Source organism: Capricornis sumatraensis, chromosome 3, assembly GCF_032405125.1.
Source record: "Capricornis sumatraensis isolate serow.1 chromosome 3, serow.2, whole genome shotgun sequence".
NCBI lineage: Eukaryota > Metazoa > Chordata > Mammalia > Artiodactyla > Bovidae > Capricornis > Capricornis sumatraensis.
The window spans coordinates 135,240,237-135,258,374 of record NC_091071.1 but is presented as its reverse complement, the minus strand read 5'-3'; the positions used below and the strand labels follow the sequence as shown (position 1 = coordinate 135,258,374).

Here is an 18,138-nt window from a genome sequence, read left to right as displayed (position 1 = left end):
GCCCCTGTTACTTCTGAATTACAGAAGTATTGTATATTAAATTGTTAAGAATACACAATATTCTGATTGTATGTTATTAAGTATACAAGATTCTTATTCTATATTCTTAAGTAAGCTGGTTGTATTCTTACCAAAGGGCTTCCCTGGGGCTTAGTGGTAAAGAATCCACATGCCAATGCAGGAGACTCAGGTTCGATCCCTGGACGAGGAAGATCTGGAGAAGGAAATGGCAACCCACCCCAGTATTCTTGTCTGGAAAATCCCACAGGAAGAGGAACCCGGAGGGCCACAGTCCATGGGTTTGCAAAGAGTCAGACATGACTTAGTGGCTGAACAGCAACAGTTCTTACCAAGAGTAGATTAACAGCTTGAAATTACTGTGAATAATAAAGAAGTATATATTTAAATAAGTGAATAATATGGTTGCCAAACTAAGGTAAAGTGCATGGGAGAGCTACTTTTATCACACCATTGAGTGAAATTTACCAAGCTACCCTTTTACTAAAAATGGCTTACCTTTCTTAATACTTCATGGCAAAGTTGTTTCAACTAGTTTATTCTAACTTCATTTTCTTATGGTATAATTTGTGAGAGGGTTATACTCTTTCCTTCTGTCTTCCAATTTTGTTTGCTCTTTGCTGTTAGTACTTACCCTGCTTGGGCTTTTTTCTTGTTCCAGTTTAATTCTCCTAATTTTTTTTTTCACCCAAGCCTAATCTTTTGAAATTGCATATACTGCTTCAGATAGTCTAAAATAATAACTGATATAAAATGATTTGTTTTGACTCACGTACATTAAGCCAATACTTTGCTGTTTGATTCTCCTTCCTAAAAAGACCTTTGCTTATGTTAATGTGATTAATTTTTATTTCTTAGTTCAGTTTTGTAATTGAAGTATTTAATTTCTCCCACTGGGTTGTAAGAAAGTAATCTTGGATTCAAAATGTTTGGTCAAGGATTCCTGGAGGATGAGCTTCCTCTGACTGATAGTAGTTGACTGTAAGATAATGGCTTCCAGGTTGTTCCTTTGCCCAGAAGCATTAGTATTGCCTGGTAATTAGTCAGAAGTGCATATTACAGCCCTACCCGAGACCTCCTGAATAAAAAGCTGGGTGTGAGACCCAGCCACCTTTTTAACAAGTCCTTCCAATGATTCTGAAGCACCGTGAAGTTTTAGAACCTTTACTGTAGGATTATAATAAAAGAGACTTCTTTCTTGATTTTCAGTGAACTGTTTGAGAGAGTAATTGACTTAGAACCTTTTTTGCTCGATTGACTGGCAGAGAAAATAAATGCTTGCTGTATTTTTAGTTGCAAATTTTGTACCCTAAGTCAAAGTAATGGATGAGTAATTAAAATAGCAATGGAAACTTTTACATTTATATGTACTTTCAGGAAGCAAAACCTTCAACCGAGGACTTGGGGGATAAGAAGGAAGGAGAATATATTAAACTCAAAGTCATTGGACAGGTGAGTTTCATTATTTTTCTCCTTTGACTCTGGAATGTGTGAATGATTTCTGAAACAGAAAAAATGATTCAACTAAGGCAAGTTATTGAAAAGTGGAGTTTCGTTTACTGTATGTGCATCTGTTAGAGGTAGGAGAGGGTGATACTGTATTTTTAAATTGCTCCACTAGGCAACTTATCACTTTAATTTCTTCTAATAGAACTTTTTCTTGTTTAGCATGCTTCAGTGGCAAATACAGTGACTACTATTAAGTGATAACGCTAGAGGCCTTACACAAAAGGGCCTCTCAGGCCTTTTCCTGATCCCGTTCTCTCTGTTGGCACCTTATTTCTCCAGACTCTGATCGTTATCTTATTGACCCTTTTTGAGATGTTGCTGCTAAGCTGCTTCAGTTGCGTCCGACTCTGTGTGATCCCATAGACGGTAGCCCACCAGGCTCCCCCATCCCTGGGATTCTCCAGGCAAGAACACTGGAGTGGGTTGCTATTTCCTTCTCCGTGTGAGACGCTAATAGATAATAAAGGTTAGCTGGAAATTAGTGGAGGAATGAATCGTCATAGTTGTTTTTTTTAAGGGACGGAAGAACTAGTACACTCTCACCATGGAAGTGTGAGAGTACCATTTTCCCACATTCTCTGAAACATGGGGTATTATTATACCAATCTTTCAGTTTTGGGCCAGTGTGATAATATTGCTTTGAATATTCATTATAATTTTTGTGTGGATATGTTTTCAATTCTCTATAGAGAATGTAGGAGTGCAATTATTGGGTTTAATATAGTAGTAACTTTGTTTAACGTTTTGAGGAGCCTTCAAACAGCTTTTAGCAGTGGCTGCACCATTTTATACATTATTCTCACCGACAATAAATGAAGGTTTGTTATTTTACATTTTACCCAGGATTGGTTGTTGTTGTTGTTGTTGTTTTTTAAATATATATAGTCATCCTAGTGCGGAGAAGGCAATGGCACCCCACTCCAGTACTCTTGCCTGGAAAATCCCATGGACAGAGGAGCCTGGTAGGCTGCAGTCCATGGGGTCTCGAAGAGTTGGACACGACTGAGCGGACTACACTTTCACTTTTCACTTTCATGCATTGGAGCAGGAAATGGCAACCCACTCCAGTGTTCTTGCCTGGAGAATCCCAGGGACGGGGGAGCCTGGTGGGCTTCCGTCTATGGGGTCGCACAGAGTCAGACATGACTGAAGCGACTTAGCAGCAGCAGCAGCAGTCATCCTAGTGAGTGTGAAGTAGTATCTCATTGTGTTTTTGATTTGTATTTTCCTGATGGTTAATGATGGATATCTTTTCCTGTTCTTATTGGCCATTTGCACATCTTTGGAGAAATGTGTCTATTCAGATCTTTTGTCCATTTTTAGATTGGATTATTTGTCTTTATTTTTGAGTTGTAATAACTTTTCACATGTATTTTGGTTATTAGATCCTTATCAGTTAGATGGTTTGCAGATGTTTTCTCCCATCTTTGGGTTGTCTTTTCACTTTCTGCGTTGTGTCCTTTGCACAAACAGTTTTTGATTTCAATGAATTGAATTTATCTTTTTAAAAACTTTTTGGCTGTGCTGGGTGTTTGTTCTTTGCACAGGCTGTCTCTAGTTGCAGTGAGTGGGGACCTCTCTGTGTGCTGCGTGGGCTTCTAATTGCAGTGGCTTTTCTTGTTGTGGAGCTTGGGCTCTGGGCACTGGGGCTCAGTAGTTCCCGGACTCTAGAGCACAGGCTCAGTAGTTGTGGCACACGGGCTTGGTTGCTCCTTGGCATGTGGAATCTCCCCAGACCAGAGATCAAACCTGTGTCTCCTGCATTGGCAGGCAGGTTGTTAACCACTGGACCGCCAAGGAAATCCCTATTTTTTTCTCTTTTTGCTGTGATTTTAGTGTCATATGTAAGAAACTATTACCTCAGTCGGTCACAAAAATTCACAGCTATAGATTCTTTTAAAGTTTTTATGATTTTAGCTCTTACATTTAGTTTTTTATCATTTTGAGTGCTTTTTGCATGCTTTTAGTATGGGTTTGAAGGAGAGTCTAACTTCTTTTGCATATGGCTATCTGTTTTTCCTAGAACACTAATTGAAAGTTTTGTTCTTTTCCCATTGAACTGCATGGCATCTTTGTCAAAATCAGTTGACTGTAGATATATATGAATTTATTTCTGGACTCTCAATTTTATTCCGTTGATTTATAGGCTTACTTCAGAAATATTGAGAATTTGGTTCCAGACCATTGCAATAAAGTGAATCACATGGATCTTTTGTTTCCCAGTGCATATGAAAGTTATGTTTACACTATAATGTGGTTTAAGTGTATAATAGTGTTATGTCTGGAAAAAAACAATGTACACACATTAATTTAAAAATACTTTATTGCCAAAAATTACTAACCATCATCTGAGCCTTGCGTGAGCTTTTTCTGTTGGGGTAGGATTTGAATTACTGAGAGAATTACTAAATTACCGATTACCAAACTGGGACACACAGACCTGAAATGAGCAAACACCGTTGGAAAAATGGTGCGGGTAGACTTGCTGAATGTAAGTTTGTTACAAACTTTCAATTTGTAAAAAACGCAGTACCTGCAAAATTCAATAAAGAGAGCACAGGGGCTTCCTTGGTGGTCCAATGGCTAAGACTGCTCCCAGTGCAGCGGGCACAGATTCTGTTCTTGGTCAGGGAACTGTGGATCCATGTGCTGCAACTGAAGATTCTGTGCACCACAACAGATCTGGCATAGCCAAGTAAGAAAAAGCAGAGTGTAGTAAAGCAGCTGTGCTTGTGTACATTTCTCCTATGCCATGGATTACCTTTTTAACAACAACTAATATGTAGGAATTCTTCATGTTTACTTATTTTTTCTTGTCTGCTATATATGTTGTGAATATTTTCTTCAGAGTCTCTTAACTTACTTATAGGTGGTTTCTGTTTTTATTAAGTTGGCTTTATCAGTCTCCTTTTTTTTTAAAAATGTTTTCTGAGTTAAAATCTTGCTTTAAAGTAAGGATTTACTAATGTCAAGATTAGGGAAAAAGTCTTTCCCAAAGAAGAGGAGAAGATAACTAAATTTTTTAAAAATATTTTAATTAATTATTAAACATTAATTAAGCTCTTTAATTCATCTAGAAATGATTTTAGCTGATGGAGTGAGGTATTGCTCTAGAAATTTTGTCTGTTCCTGAAATTATCCACAGGATAAGAATTTATTTATTATTATTTTTAAAGAAAATTTGAGAACAGTGTGGAGATTCCTTAAAAAATTGCAAATAGAACTACCTTATGACCCAGCAATCCCACTGCTGGGCATACACACCGAGGAAACCAGAACTGAAAGAGACACATGTACCCCAATGTTCATCGCAGCACTGTTTATAATAGCCAGGACATGGAAACAACCTAGATGTCCATCAGCAGATGAATGGATAAGAAAGCTGTGGTACATGTACACAATGGAGTATTACTCAGCCATTAAAAAGAATTCATTTGAATCAGTTCTGATGAGATGGATGAAACTGGAGCCGATTATACAGAGTGAAGTAAGCCAGAAAGAAAAACACCAATACAGTATACTAACACATATATATGGAATTTAGAAAGATGGCAAAGACGACCCTGTATGCAAGACAGGAAAAAAGACACAGCAGTGTATAACGGACTTTTGGACTCAGAGGGAGAGGGAGAGGGTGGGATGATTTTGGAGAATGGCATTCTATCATGTATACTATCATGTAAGAATTGAATCGCCAGTCTATGTCTGACGCAGGATACAGCATGCTTGGGGCTGGTGCATGGGGATGACCCACAGAGGTGTTATGGGGAGGGAGGTGGGAGGGGGTTTCATGTTTGGGAACACATGTAAGAATTAAAGATTTTAAAATTAAATTAAAAAAATTAATTAAGAAAGTGAAAAAAAAAAAAAAAAAAGAAAATGTGGCTATACCACACAGCATGCAGGATCTTAGTTCCCCAACCAGGATCAGACCGAGTCTTGGCAGTGAAAGCACCAAGTCCTAACCATTGGACTGACTGCCAGGGAATTCCTTTTTTTTTAATAATTATAAACAAAACATGCAACTTCCGCTAATATATATCTGTGAATATGCTATGTAATCATTAGAATTGGCTTTGAAATTTTTACAGTGTGCAAGTGCCAATATTTTTTTCTGATGGTTGCCTGATAGTTTACTTGACAGTCTAGGTAGAAGGAAATTATCTGTGGTCCCATCTTTCAATTTGAGTGACTTAGATTATTCATTTTACTCATGCAAGAGAAACCAGACTCTGTATGGTGACTTTTTACGGCAGGAAGAATTGTTCAGTCTGCTGTTTTACGGTATACATCTCTCATAGCTTTGACCATCTTTAGTGGCACTTCAGTTATAGGGGGCACTTTTTATTCTGAGTTGCCTTTGGGAATTTGTGATAGTTTAGGTTTTTATTTTGAAAATAGAATAGGTATGCAATTGTGAAGGAATGCATTTTTGACATACATACTTTTACTTATACTGCTGATTTTAATACCTAAAATAGATTATGTTTTGACACTTACTCCTTGGAAGGAAAGTTATGACCAACCTAAACTGCATATTAAAAAGCAGAGACATTACTCTGTCAACAAAGGTCCATCTAGTCAAGGCTATGGTTTTTCCAGTAGTCATGTATGGATGTGAGAGTTGAACTATAAGGAAAGCTGAGCACCGAAGAATTGATGCTTTTGAACTGTTGTGTTGGAGAAGACTCTTGAGAGTCCCTTGAACTGCAAGGAGACCCAACCAGTCCATCCTAAAGGAGATCAGTCCTGGGTGTTCATTGGAGAGACTGATGCTGAAGCTGGAACTCCAATACTTTGGCCACCTGATGTGAAGAGCTGACTCATTTGAAAAGACCCTGATGCTGGGAAAGATTGAGGGCAGGAGGAAAAGGAGATGACAGAGGATGAGATGGTTGGATGGCATCACCAAATCAATGGACATGGGTTTCGGTAGACTCTGGCAGTTGGTGATGGACAGGGAGGCCTGGCGTGCTGCGATTCATGGGGTCGCAAAGAGTCGGACACGACTGAGCAACTGAACTGAACTGAAACTTGCTTTGAAATGAGTATAAAGCAACTTTGAGGATGATTATTTTAATAAAACCTGTTAGGAATGCTAAAAAGAATATTTTGGAGGGAAAATATAGGTGACAAGTTGTATGTTTTTGTATGTAGTATATGTATAATTAAATAATTTGGTTCAGGCAAAGCAAGTAACTTACACAAAGAGAGATAATCCTATTCCTCTTATCTCCTTAGGATAGCAGTGAGATTCACTTCAAAGTGAAAATGACGACACATCTCAAGAAACTCAAAGAATCATACTGTCAAAGGCAGGTCTGTATGTTGTAGTATTAAATTCAGTGCTTTATATATCATTAATTTTTCTTTTAAGAAAGCTTGTCAGGTCAAAAGAAAAGTAATCTTTTGGGAATTCTCTGGTAGTCTAGTATTTAGGACTTTGCAAGAAGAAAAAGAGATCATTTAGGTGTTGGGATAAGGAAAACAGTGGGCTTCCTGGGTGGCTCAGACATTAGAGTATCTGCCTCTAAGGCAGGAGACCTAAATTCTATCCCTGCAGAGTCAGGAAAATCCCTTGGAGAAGGGACTGGCTACCCACTCCAGTGTTAGGATAAGTGAGCCAATAAACATTTTTTTTTTTTTTTTTTTGCTGTGCTGCATGGCCTGTGGGCTCCTAATTCCTGGACCAAGGATCGAACCTATGCCCTTGGCAGTAAAAGTTCAGTCCTCACCACTGAGCTGCCAGGGAATTTCCTGTTTCTGTTTTTGATGTTAATTGTTAAGCTCAGTCAAGTCTTATTAAGTGGGGCTCAACTAGCTCACATTTGCAATAATATTGATGGGGACTAAAACTGGAAATGAACATGTATTAACTGCACTGTGCTAATGGGTACTTAGATACATTGTCATTTACTCTTCACAATAACTCCAAAGAAAATATGTAGTCTTTTACCTCATCTGTAGATAATGGAGTTGATTATTGAGGAGAAAGTGCAAAAGTGAAAACTAAACTGATTCAGAATTGAAATTGCTGTGCTGTGCCTAGTCACTCAGTTGTGTCTGACTCTTTGTGACCCCATGGACTTTAGCCCACCAAGCTCCTCTGTCCACGAAATTCTCCAGGCAAGAATACTGGAGTGGGTTGCCATGCCTTCCTCCAGGGGATCTTCCCAACCCAGGGATCAAACCCAGGTTTCCTGCATTGCAGGTGAATTCTTTACCAGCTGAGCTTACCAGGGAAGCCCTAAGGTGCCAGGGGAGATAATATAACATCAAGTTGGAATAATTTTTTATGCTTCAGAGTTTATAGTCTTTAGAAAAAGTTTCTATACTCAGTTCACAAAGGCTTGATAATTTTTTTCTTATGTTTGCTGATATACACGCAGTGGGATACTTAATTTATCTGAAGTATGGAATTCTTACCCAACAAGAGAGATTGAATCATCTTTCCATTTTGAGATTATAGACTTGCTTCTGTAGAAACTTTTATAACTCCAATATAAGATACTTACTTTTTGAAAGATCCTATATTTAAAATCAAAGAATATTTTTTCCTTGTCAGTTATGTTTATTAGTTAGCATAACCCTGGAAATAATTTAAAAGTAGAGAATTTTCTGGTGGTTCAGTGCTTAGGACTTTGCAGTTTGACTGCTGGGGCCCAGGTTCAACCCCTGGTCAGGGAACTAAGAAAAAGTTTAAAACCACTTCCAGGGTAAGTTTGCACGGTCTTGTATATATAAGTGTAGTACATATTGGGAAGATAGTTTGAGTTTTTTATGATATTTTTGGGATAGTACTTAAACATGGCGGAAATCTTAACACATTAGTTATTGAGCAGAATTTTCTGATACTTGTGGACTAAATAAATGATTCTTGATTTATACTTGTTAGTGAAGTTACTTCTCTTTAAATGAGCCATCTGTTCTCTTTTAGCCATTTTTGTGGAATAAGTGATTAGAAACATATATTTTAATACCTTTTGTGATACTTACAGTGCTATAAATACCATCACAGGTTTTCTGTAGTTTATCTGCCTTGCTGCTGTGCTTTGCCAAATTTCTATGATTTAGTCTGTTTATAACTAATTTTGCTTGTACAGTTAGTAGCTGGTGCTCATCCAATATCTGATTTTATTTTATGTTAGCTTATAGATTTGAGAGGAAACTGTATAGAATAGTGGTCAAGAATACACAGGGTTGGGAACAGATTTGGCCTTCAGTTGTTGACGAGCTTGTGTGTCCTCTCTATACCTTGGATTTTCCAGCTGTAAATGAAGATAAGGTGATAATGATTACCTTTTAGGGCTGCTGTGATGAAAAATTTATGATTCTGTATATAAAATATTTGGTATCAGGAGTACCTAGCAAATAGTTTTTACTCAGTTAAAGGTAATAATAATAGAATTAGCTGTCTAGTTTTATGTTCTACACATTCTGTTGAAGCTTTCATGTTTGCTTTTTGTGCATCAAAGTTTATCTCTTGTAAGGTTTGTATTTGTACATTTTCTGTCCTTTTAGGGAGTTCCCATGAATTCACTCAGGTTTCTCTTTGAAGGTCAGAGAATTGCTGATAATCACACTCCAAAAGAAGTGAGTATAATTTCTTCTCTGAATTCAAGACATATTTTGAATTTTGCATTGAATGATGTGGTTTGCTGGTACCATTAAACTGCCCTTTTCTTGAATATTCTCTGAGTTAAGTGCTATATTATTTGTCAGAGAGAAACACAGTCTTTTGGGTTGAATTTCCCTTTTAGTGCCTTCAAATATGCCAGTAAAAAGAGGTGAAAAGTAGGGACTGAGTGCTTAAATTGTTATAAGGCACATACTATGCCTTTTTAAGGATGGACAGATGGTTCTCAAATTTGGCAGATTTCGCGTACATTTTCATGGTGATAGTGATCTTTAGAGTTCGATTTTGACTTTTGGCCCATTTTGAGAACTTAATATAGAAGCTTAATATATGTTTTTGTCTTTGTCCTTTTGGGTTATGGTTTTTAACGCTTCTATGCCTTCATTTGTTTTATTGAATATATTGTTTTATTTTCCTGTTTATATATTTCACCCTCTCTACCCTTATTCTCACTCCCACCCCCAGATATCTGAAAGTAATAAAATGTGAGAAAAAGAGCGTGTGTGTATTTACAATTATACAGATTCCCCTCCTCCACATACAAAATAACATTTCTGGTATTTCTGATAGTGGGAACGATATATGGTTGTTATTAGCTTTTTTATTTGAAAACATTTCAAACTTATTGAATGATGAGACTAGTATAATATTCTCCTGTATAACCTTTTTTGTAGATTCTTCATTTATTAACGTTGTGCTGTGTTTGATTTATCATTCTCTCTGTATGTACAGATTATCACTACTGGTGGACCATTTGATATTAATTTGCAGGTGATATGGCTCTTTACCCCTCAATATTTCAGTGTTATTGTTCAACTAAGAGTCACAGTTAAATTATCTAGGTGATTTACCTTGATACAATACTGTAATTGAATATACAATCAAAATAATCTGATTTTGCAATTTGTCTCAGTAAGGTCCTTTGTAGCTCACCTGCCTTTTTTTTTTTTTAACTTAACCTGGGATCTCATCAGGATATGCATTCTAACTGGTTATCGTGCCTCTTAGCTTCCTTTTCATATGAAACAGTTCCTCAGCCTTCGTTTTTCATTATACTGTTGTTCAGTCGCTAAGTTGCGTCCAACTCTTTGTTTCCCCATGCACACAACAGTCGTGCAGCACGCCAGTCTTCCCAGCCTGTCACCATCTCCTGGAGTTTGCTCAAACTCATGTCCATTGGGTTGATGATGCCATCCAACTATGGGGTCCCCTTCTTCTCCTGCCTTCAGTCTTTCCCAGAATTAGGGTCTTTTCCAGTGAACAGCTATTCGCATCAGGTGGCCGAAGTGTCGGAGCTTCAGCTTCAACATCAGTCCTTCCAATGAATATTCAGGGTTGATTTCTTTAGGACTGACTGATTCATTACACTGACATTTTAAAAAAGAATTCAGGCCAACTGTGTTTTAGATTGTCCTTCATGTAAAGTAATTAGCCTCCAATTAAAATAAATTAATTAATTAAAAAGAATGTCCTTCAGTTGGGGTTTGTCTGTTGTTTCCTCATGATTAGATTCAGGTTTGAACATTTGGTAAGAGCAACACAGAGTGAAGCTGTGAAAATCCAAGTGCATCATGTCAGGAATTATATGATGTCCACGTCTTACTCCTTGGAGAAGGAAATGGCAGCCCACTCTAATATTCTTGCCTGGAAAATCCCATGGACGGTGGAGCCAGGTAGGCTGCTGTCCATGGGGTCGCAAAGAGTCGGACACGACCGAGCGACTTCACTTCACTTCCATGTCTTACTATGGGTAATACTAATTTTGATCACTTAGTTAAGATGCTAACTGCCAGATATTTTATCCATTGTATCATTTTATCCACTGTAGCATTGTATCAATTTATCCCAGTTATTTTGTGATTAATAAGTAATTTGTGGGGAGATACTTTGTATGAGTGATATTCTTTAGATATTAGCCAGTGGGAAGCCCTTCAAGTTGGCACATCTGTTCTTTTTGACATCCCTTCATCTTTTTTAAAAAGTTTTTATTTTGTGATGATTTTCAAATTATAGAAAAGTGGCAAGAATAGTGCAAAACATTGTACTCTCTTCTACCTAGATTTACCAGTTTTTAACATTTTGCTACCTGTACTTTATTATTCGCCTCCTCCCCCGCCCCCCCGCCATATGTGTGTGTATGTGTATCGTCTGAACCATTTGGGAGTAGGTTGCATACACCATGGCCATTTACTAAATATTTTAGTGTGTATTTCTTGAGAACAAGTATTTTCTTTTACATAACCAAAGTACTGTTGTTAAAATTCAGGACACTTAATACTGTTAGAATACTGTTCTGTCATTTGTCCCAATTTTCCCTTTTTCTCCCTCATTGTAGGATCCAGGTCAGTATGAACACGTGGTGACTCAGCTGGTAAAGAATCCGCCTGCAGTGTGGGAGACCTGGGTTCGATCTCTGGGTTGGGAAGATCCTCTGGAGAAGGGAATGGCAACCTACTCCAGTATTCTTGCCTGGAGAATCCCGTGGACAGGAAGGAGCCTGGTGGGCTATCGTCCATTGGGGTCGCAAAGAGTCGGACATGACTGAGTGGCTTTCATTTTCACTTTAATTATCTTTAACTTCGAACAGTTCTTCAGACTGTCTTTGTCTTCATGACATTTACATCCCCCCCCCACCCCCCGCCTCGACTGGAGATCAATTTATTTCACCTAAAATACACTTACATGTGGAAAACACTAAGTTATTTGTACTGGGAAAGGTAGTTTAGACCCAGAACAGGAATCCCAGAGAAGCCAGATCAGGAGAAGGTACTCAGGAATATAGAGGGGAGAAAGAACAATGGCGGGGGGCAGAGAGCAGGGAACAGAAGGGAGAAAAAAACTACTACAGTGTAGCCACTGGATCGGAAAACAAACACAAAAATATAGTAAAATATAAACATCAACAATGTGTCATATTCGTGGGAGAGAGCAAAGATTGGAAAATACCTGGGAAATCAAAATTTCCTGCTTGATTTCAGTAAGCGGGCATTATGATCAAGAGAGGGGAAAAAGTTCCATGTTCTAAAGAAACAAGAAAATTAACAAGGAAAGATTCAGTCATCACATTTTCATCCTGGAACATCCCAGGGAAAATTAAAGCTGATAACGATCTGAACATTAGGAGAAAACAAACTAGTAGCCTCACCCCTGCTTCTGATCACTTACACACAACATCCTCTTCTTACCTCTGTACCTCCTGCGCTGGGCACTGAATGGAATGAACTCCCAACCTGCTGTGTGTCTTCAACATTCCCTCTGCCCTCACCAGCATTTTGACAGGCCCATCTGAGTCTCACAGCTTAAGGACTCGACTCCCCAGCCTTCAGCTGCCATCGTCAACACCAGCATGGTGTTTTGTTTTGAACTGGAGGTGGTGGGTGCCTCGTCTGGCTCAGAACTTGAGTCCAGAGTAAAGATTCTCATTACCGAACTCTGTTCTCAGAGAGGGCAAGTGGCTCATCACTGCCAGACATTTACATTTTTGAAGAGTACAAACCAGTTATTTTCCAGATAGACTCTCATTTGGGCTGTTCTGTTAACTCATGACTAGATTTGGATCATGTGTGTTTGGCTGGATTATTACGTAAATGGTGATGTGTCTTTCTCAGGCTGTAATATCTGGAGTATCTGAAGTCCTTTATCACTGGGTGTAACAGTTACCGTTTTGTTTTGTTTTTTTCCCTGTGTAGTTAAACCATTTTTCCTGTTGGAATTGAGTAGTATGTGGGCACATACTTTGAAACTATGTGACTATCCTTTTTCTCATCAAATTTTCCCCTGTTGGTTTAGTATCCATCTACTTTCTTGAGTACTTCCTTACTGTCTGGCACAAGATATTCCAAACTCATTTTATATTTTCCCTGTCTTAACTTGGCTAAGGCACAGGGATAGGGAGGCCTGGCATGTTGCAGTCCACGGGGTTGCAGAGTCAGATTTAGTGACTGAACAACAAAAGCTTGCCATAATCTCAGCAACACAGAAGGTTATTTAATACATTTTAGTGACACCTCCCTTACTATCATTAAAAGATTTATCTTTTTAGAAGAATAATGGGGCAGTGGGAGAGAGTAGGTATTTAGGGAGTGACCTCTTTGTACTGTTGTTTATTTACTCTTATCTGCCAATGTACTTAAAGCTGTTGGCTTCATATTCACCATAGTTTAAGGACATATGCTACCTTCCCAATTCAAGGGTTCCTTGTAATATTGGGAATTCTAGTCCTTGCAGTGTTTACCAGGCTATGTGTGCAATTAAAATTAAATTTTAATAGCACCTTTAATTAATAACTATTTTAACATTCATATGTTTTATCACAGTCAAGATATCTGTGACACCAGAACCAATTAATCACTTAAAAAAATTCTAAATTCACTTATTTTTCGATTTCTTAGCATATTTTAATTTTCATATTTTGTATTCTGCATAAAATTGTCCTGTATAAAATATAGAACTTGTCTCAGAGATTACTTGAACTTTCCTTTGAACTGTTATTCTTCATTTGCTTTTGTGATTCACTGTAGTTCATTGGAAACAATGCTGAGTTTTGTTTTCAGTCTGCCTGTTTCAGTGTTGTTTAACCTGGCTGCACACCAGAATCAATAGATTTGCAGTTCTTTACAAGCCTCATTGAGGGGTCTATGGGTTTCTATGCAACACCAGCCCCCTTCTGTACACTTTTATTTTTTAAATAAAGAACACTTGTAGTTAAAAATGAAAGTATTAAAAAACCAAACTACCAAAGTATATAAAATGGGAAATACACTCTAGATATCTCTGCATTCCCATTTCTCAGAGGCAACCATTATTAATAATGTCTTTAAGAAAACATTCCAGAATACTTCATGCATATTAAAAAAAAAATTGCATATATTTTGCTTAATGTTCTGTAAAGGGCATTTTAAAGGGTCTTTTTTTTTTTCCCCCTTTCTATAAGAATTGAGAATTGGCCTGAAAAATCAAGCCTATAGAATTGAAGTGTCAAAAGTAGATATATAGTAACTCTTCATTGAGAGTGGTCACTATCAAAGAAAATAATAGAAATGAACCCTTAGACAGTATTTTTCTAGCCAAAACCTACATATATTTCAACTGAAGTCAGGTTTTTTGAAAGAGAAGAGATTCTATCAAATAATTACATCTGGAAGTAAAATGATTTTTAGAAAATATGGCATCAAACTATTACTTAAAAACTATTCTATACATGTTTCATTAAATTTAAAACTCCTTTAAGGTACTTTTCAGAAACACTTAAGTTTTACATGGTGAATAAACTGGGAAGTGAAGTTGGCTCAGCAAAGTAACATGAATGATTTCATATCCACATAGTATCAGAAGAAAAGAATATACCTCTCTGTTCTTTGGATTAAAGGAAACAAGATTGTTAGTTTCAGAACAGGATAACTATGGATTATTTTTGTATCTTTTTTGCACAGTTGCCACGTAATTGCAGCCAGTTAAAAAAATAGTACTTTTTATTCTACTACTAACACTTTTCTTTCCTCTTACAGCTGGGAATGGAGGAAGAAGATGTGATTGAAGTTTATCAGGAACAAACAGGGGGTCATTCAACGGTTTAGATATTCTTTTTATTTTTTTTCTTTCCCCTTAATCCTTTTTTATTTTTAAAAATAGTTCTTTTGTAATGTGGTGTTCAAAACATAATTGAAAACTGGCACCCCATCTCTTTAAAACATCTGGTAATTTGAATTCTAGTGCCCATTATTCATTATTGTTTCTTTTCATTGTGCTGATTTTTGGTGATCAAACCTCAGCCCCCTTCATATCACTCTCTCCTTTTTAAAAATTACATGTGTGCATAGAGAGCCCGCCTTTTCCAGGACTGTGCATTTGCAGGCTTGTGATAAATAAGATCAACTAATGCAAGTGTTCTTAATGACTTTCCAATTGGCCCTGAAGTTCTAGCATGTGATTGCTTCACTCCTGGACTATGACTTTCAGTGGGAGACGGAAGTTTTTCGGAAAACAGAACTGTGGAAAAATGACCTTTCCTTAACTTGAAGCTACTTTTAAAATCTGAGGGTCTGGACCAAAAGAAGAGGAATATCCAGTTGGAGTCAAAATGACAGAGAATAATGACTAACTCCAAAGATGGCTTTACTGAAGAGAAGCATTTTAAGGTGAAAGAAAAGTCTTGTCAGAAGATCCCAGAAAAGATCTAATTTTCATTAGCAGTTAAAGTTATTCATGCAGAAGTGTATACAACAGAACACTGCTCTTTTTGACTTTATTTGTACTTTTTGGCCTGGGATATGGGTTTTAAATGGACAGTGTCTGTACCAGCTTCATTAAAATAAAAAAAATATTTGTAAAAACTGTACCCATGTTTATTTTATTTTTAATTGTACAGAAAGAAAAAAGAAAATGCTTAAAACATAAGGTTTTTTTGCATCATACTGGCAATTATTGTTCATACATGGTACAGATTTTTTCCCGGATTGTGCGGTGATGATCATGACTTTGAAGCACTGAAAGTTACTGAAGTGCCTTCAGAATTAAAGATTTAATTAAGGTCACAATACCTTCTTAAATACCCACTGTTGTTTTTTAAAAAATCTTGATATTCCTGTATGGTGCATTTGTATGATACAGTTAACTCAATATGTTGAATAAATGGGCACGCCAAAAATTCTTAATTGATATTGATAATTTCAGTTTTTCCCTTAACAAATTTCAAAATGTTCTCTGTAGTTAAGGTTGTTTATATTTTCTTTCTTTATATCGTCTTTTCAACTGTAAAATTAAAATACTAAATTAGTTCCTTAATTAGAGGGCTTAACTTTTTCTTTTAACTCCTTAATGAATCACAGAATTCAGAATATATATGCACATATGTAATCCAATTTCATATTATTCCAAATAGAATGTCATCTAAGCTACCTTAGAAGAGCAAATAAAACCTATCTCTAATGGAAACTGTTATAGTTTGAATACCTTCTCAAATTTTCTGTTGAAAAATAATTGGCTTGTCATATAAATTCTTATTTTGACCATACCTGAAAAATTATTTGTATTGTACATATATATATAGTCTAGGTAAATTAGAACTTTTAGACCATTGTATTGAATAGTAAATAGAAATAAGACCCATTTCCAGAAAGTCCTCATTGAGTTGCATGTTTCTGTCAGGCCTGAGAAAGCTGATAGGCTCTTTGAGCTATCCAGAATGCGTGTGTATGTAGTTTGGGATCTTAGCTTTGTTTGCATCTCTGAAGACTTGGCATTTAGGTGGTGGAGCTTAGCTATGGGGGATACTTGATTTTAGTTTATTGGATTCTTCTAAAATGCTGTGCATTCTGCTATGGTTAACTGAAAAATGTGCTTATCTGGTTAGTAGTGCTGATAAAATAGGCCTTTAACAGCAACAGTTTAATAGAATATCAGATTTGGAAGGCACCTCGAATAACAGTGTAGCTACTTTACCTGGTGCTTGACTGCAACTTCTGAAATTTGTAAAACAGAGAAAATAAAATCAGGAATGGTGATTTTCCCCGTAAGGATGTTTTCCTTGAGTGTTCTTTCTTCTCTTGGTTGAATTATTTGAGATGCTTGTTTCTCATCTAAGTATTATTGAATCAGTTGAATAACGAATGAATGTACGAGTAGGGTCAACAAGTTTGAGGAAGACTGTGACATATTCACTACGATAGCCAGTATTTTGGCCATTTTATTTCTATGTTACATAAAGCAAGGAGTTGAATATCAAATTTAAGCAAGTCCAGTAACACAGCAGTACAAACACAGAGCTTGACTTCTGGTTTGTGGAAGTGGCAGCTCCTGTAGAAAGCACCTTATAAGCATTAGTGTGAGATTTCCAGGGAATCATCTGCAAGTATTAAGTTTTTAAATGCAGACTGAAGTATAGAGTAGGGCTAAAGGAAATTTGTGGGAAGATTTTGCTTCAGATACTGCTTGCTTTATGTATCTTAAAGGTTCTTCATCCCCTTTAATGATCGATCTGTAGTAGATACTTATTAAAGAGATGTTAAAGATAAATTATCTAATCAAGACTCTTGATAGAGTCAGTATGATTTTTTAAATGGGGAAATCATGTGAGTGGCTGGTTTTTCAAAGCACAGTTAGGAGCAAAACCTCAAGGCTGGTTAATTTTCAGGGCTCAAGAATACAGTGTTGTCCAATATAACTTTCTGTGATGAAAATGGTCTGTATCTGCTGTCCAGTATTGTAGCCAGTGGCTACATTCAGTTATTGATTACTTGGAATGTGACTAGTCTGACTGGAGAACTGAATGTTTTACGTTTATATAGCTACATGTGACTACTTCCTGGACAGTGGTGTGGATGGAAGTCCTAGAGTGAAGTTAGCTGTATAGTGGGGTGAACCAGATGAAATGGAACAAATTGAGCTCAGTATGGAACTTCATTATAGAAAGAAGGTTCCCTTTTTCCATCACTGTCTTTCAACTTGTAAGTTTTCTTCTTTAAGATCTTGGTATTTGTAGGAAGTGGAAGTAAGAGTAGACCCATGGTCTGGAAATGTTGTGTGTCCACTGTAGGCCACTGGCTTCCTTATGGAGTTCTTGGTGGAAATGTAGATGTTTCTTCAAAGCATCTTTTTGCCTAAGAAACAATTCACACCCATGATCACAGCACTGATAAACCATCCTAGAAAACTGTCTTTATAAGATAGTTGAATAATTTTCACTAAGAATTTCAGTAATCATCATTAGACTTGGGGCTACTAACTTGCATTTTAGTGGAAGGTCATACTGTTTTCATACAGTAACTTGAGATATGAGGTTTCAAGGATCATGATCTTCCTACTAGAAATGTTGAAGGGTGTAACAGTTCTTAAATTTGTATTCATGAAGGGACTCTCTTGTCTTAGGGATGAAGAAACAGGCCAGAGAAAGTATACCTGGGCCAATGTCACACAAGTGAACATGAAATCAAGCCAGCTGGCATTAAGTTCTAACACTTGCTGGAATGAGGCTCTTT

The 18,138-nt window shown here is 37.0% G+C and overlaps 2 protein-coding genes and 1 non-coding gene across 4 annotated transcripts in view; 1 reads left to right on the top strand and 2 right to left on the bottom strand.

The window, feature by feature from the left end:
• Positions 1-16,100, top strand: part of SUMO1 (small ubiquitin like modifier 1) — a 28,326-nt gene extending 12,226 nt beyond the window's left edge. The window contains exons 2-5 of one of the 2 annotated variants that reach the window (XM_068967779.1): positions 1,396-1,470; positions 6,769-6,846; positions 9,049-9,120; positions 14,671-16,096. In XM_068967779.1, coding sequence (XP_068823880.1) covers positions 1,396-1,470; positions 6,769-6,846; positions 9,049-9,120; positions 14,671-14,739 — 294 coding nt within the window. In that variant the 3' untranslated portion in view covers positions 14,740-16,096. Of the gene's footprint in view, positions 1-1,383; positions 1,471-6,768; positions 6,847-9,048; positions 9,121-14,670 lie in introns of those variants that run through there. The other variant, XM_068967780.1, reaches the window with a different exon arrangement.
• On the bottom strand, positions 12,549-12,633 carry LOC138077295 (small nucleolar RNA SNORD103/SNORD85). The gene has a single exon (XR_011144743.1). It is a non-coding gene; the product is annotated as a small nucleolar RNA SNORD103/SNORD85 (small nucleolar RNA).
• Positions 16,101-17,237: 1,137 nt separating the features above from the next.
• Positions 17,238-18,138, bottom strand: part of KIAA2012 (KIAA2012 ortholog) — a 130,285-nt gene continuing 129,384 nt past the window's right edge. Inside the window, exon 22 of the mRNA XM_068968703.1 lies at positions 17,238-17,760. Coding sequence (XP_068824804.1) covers positions 17,622-17,760 — 139 coding nt within the window. The 3' untranslated portion in view covers positions 17,238-17,621. The remainder of the gene's footprint in view (positions 17,761-18,138) is intronic.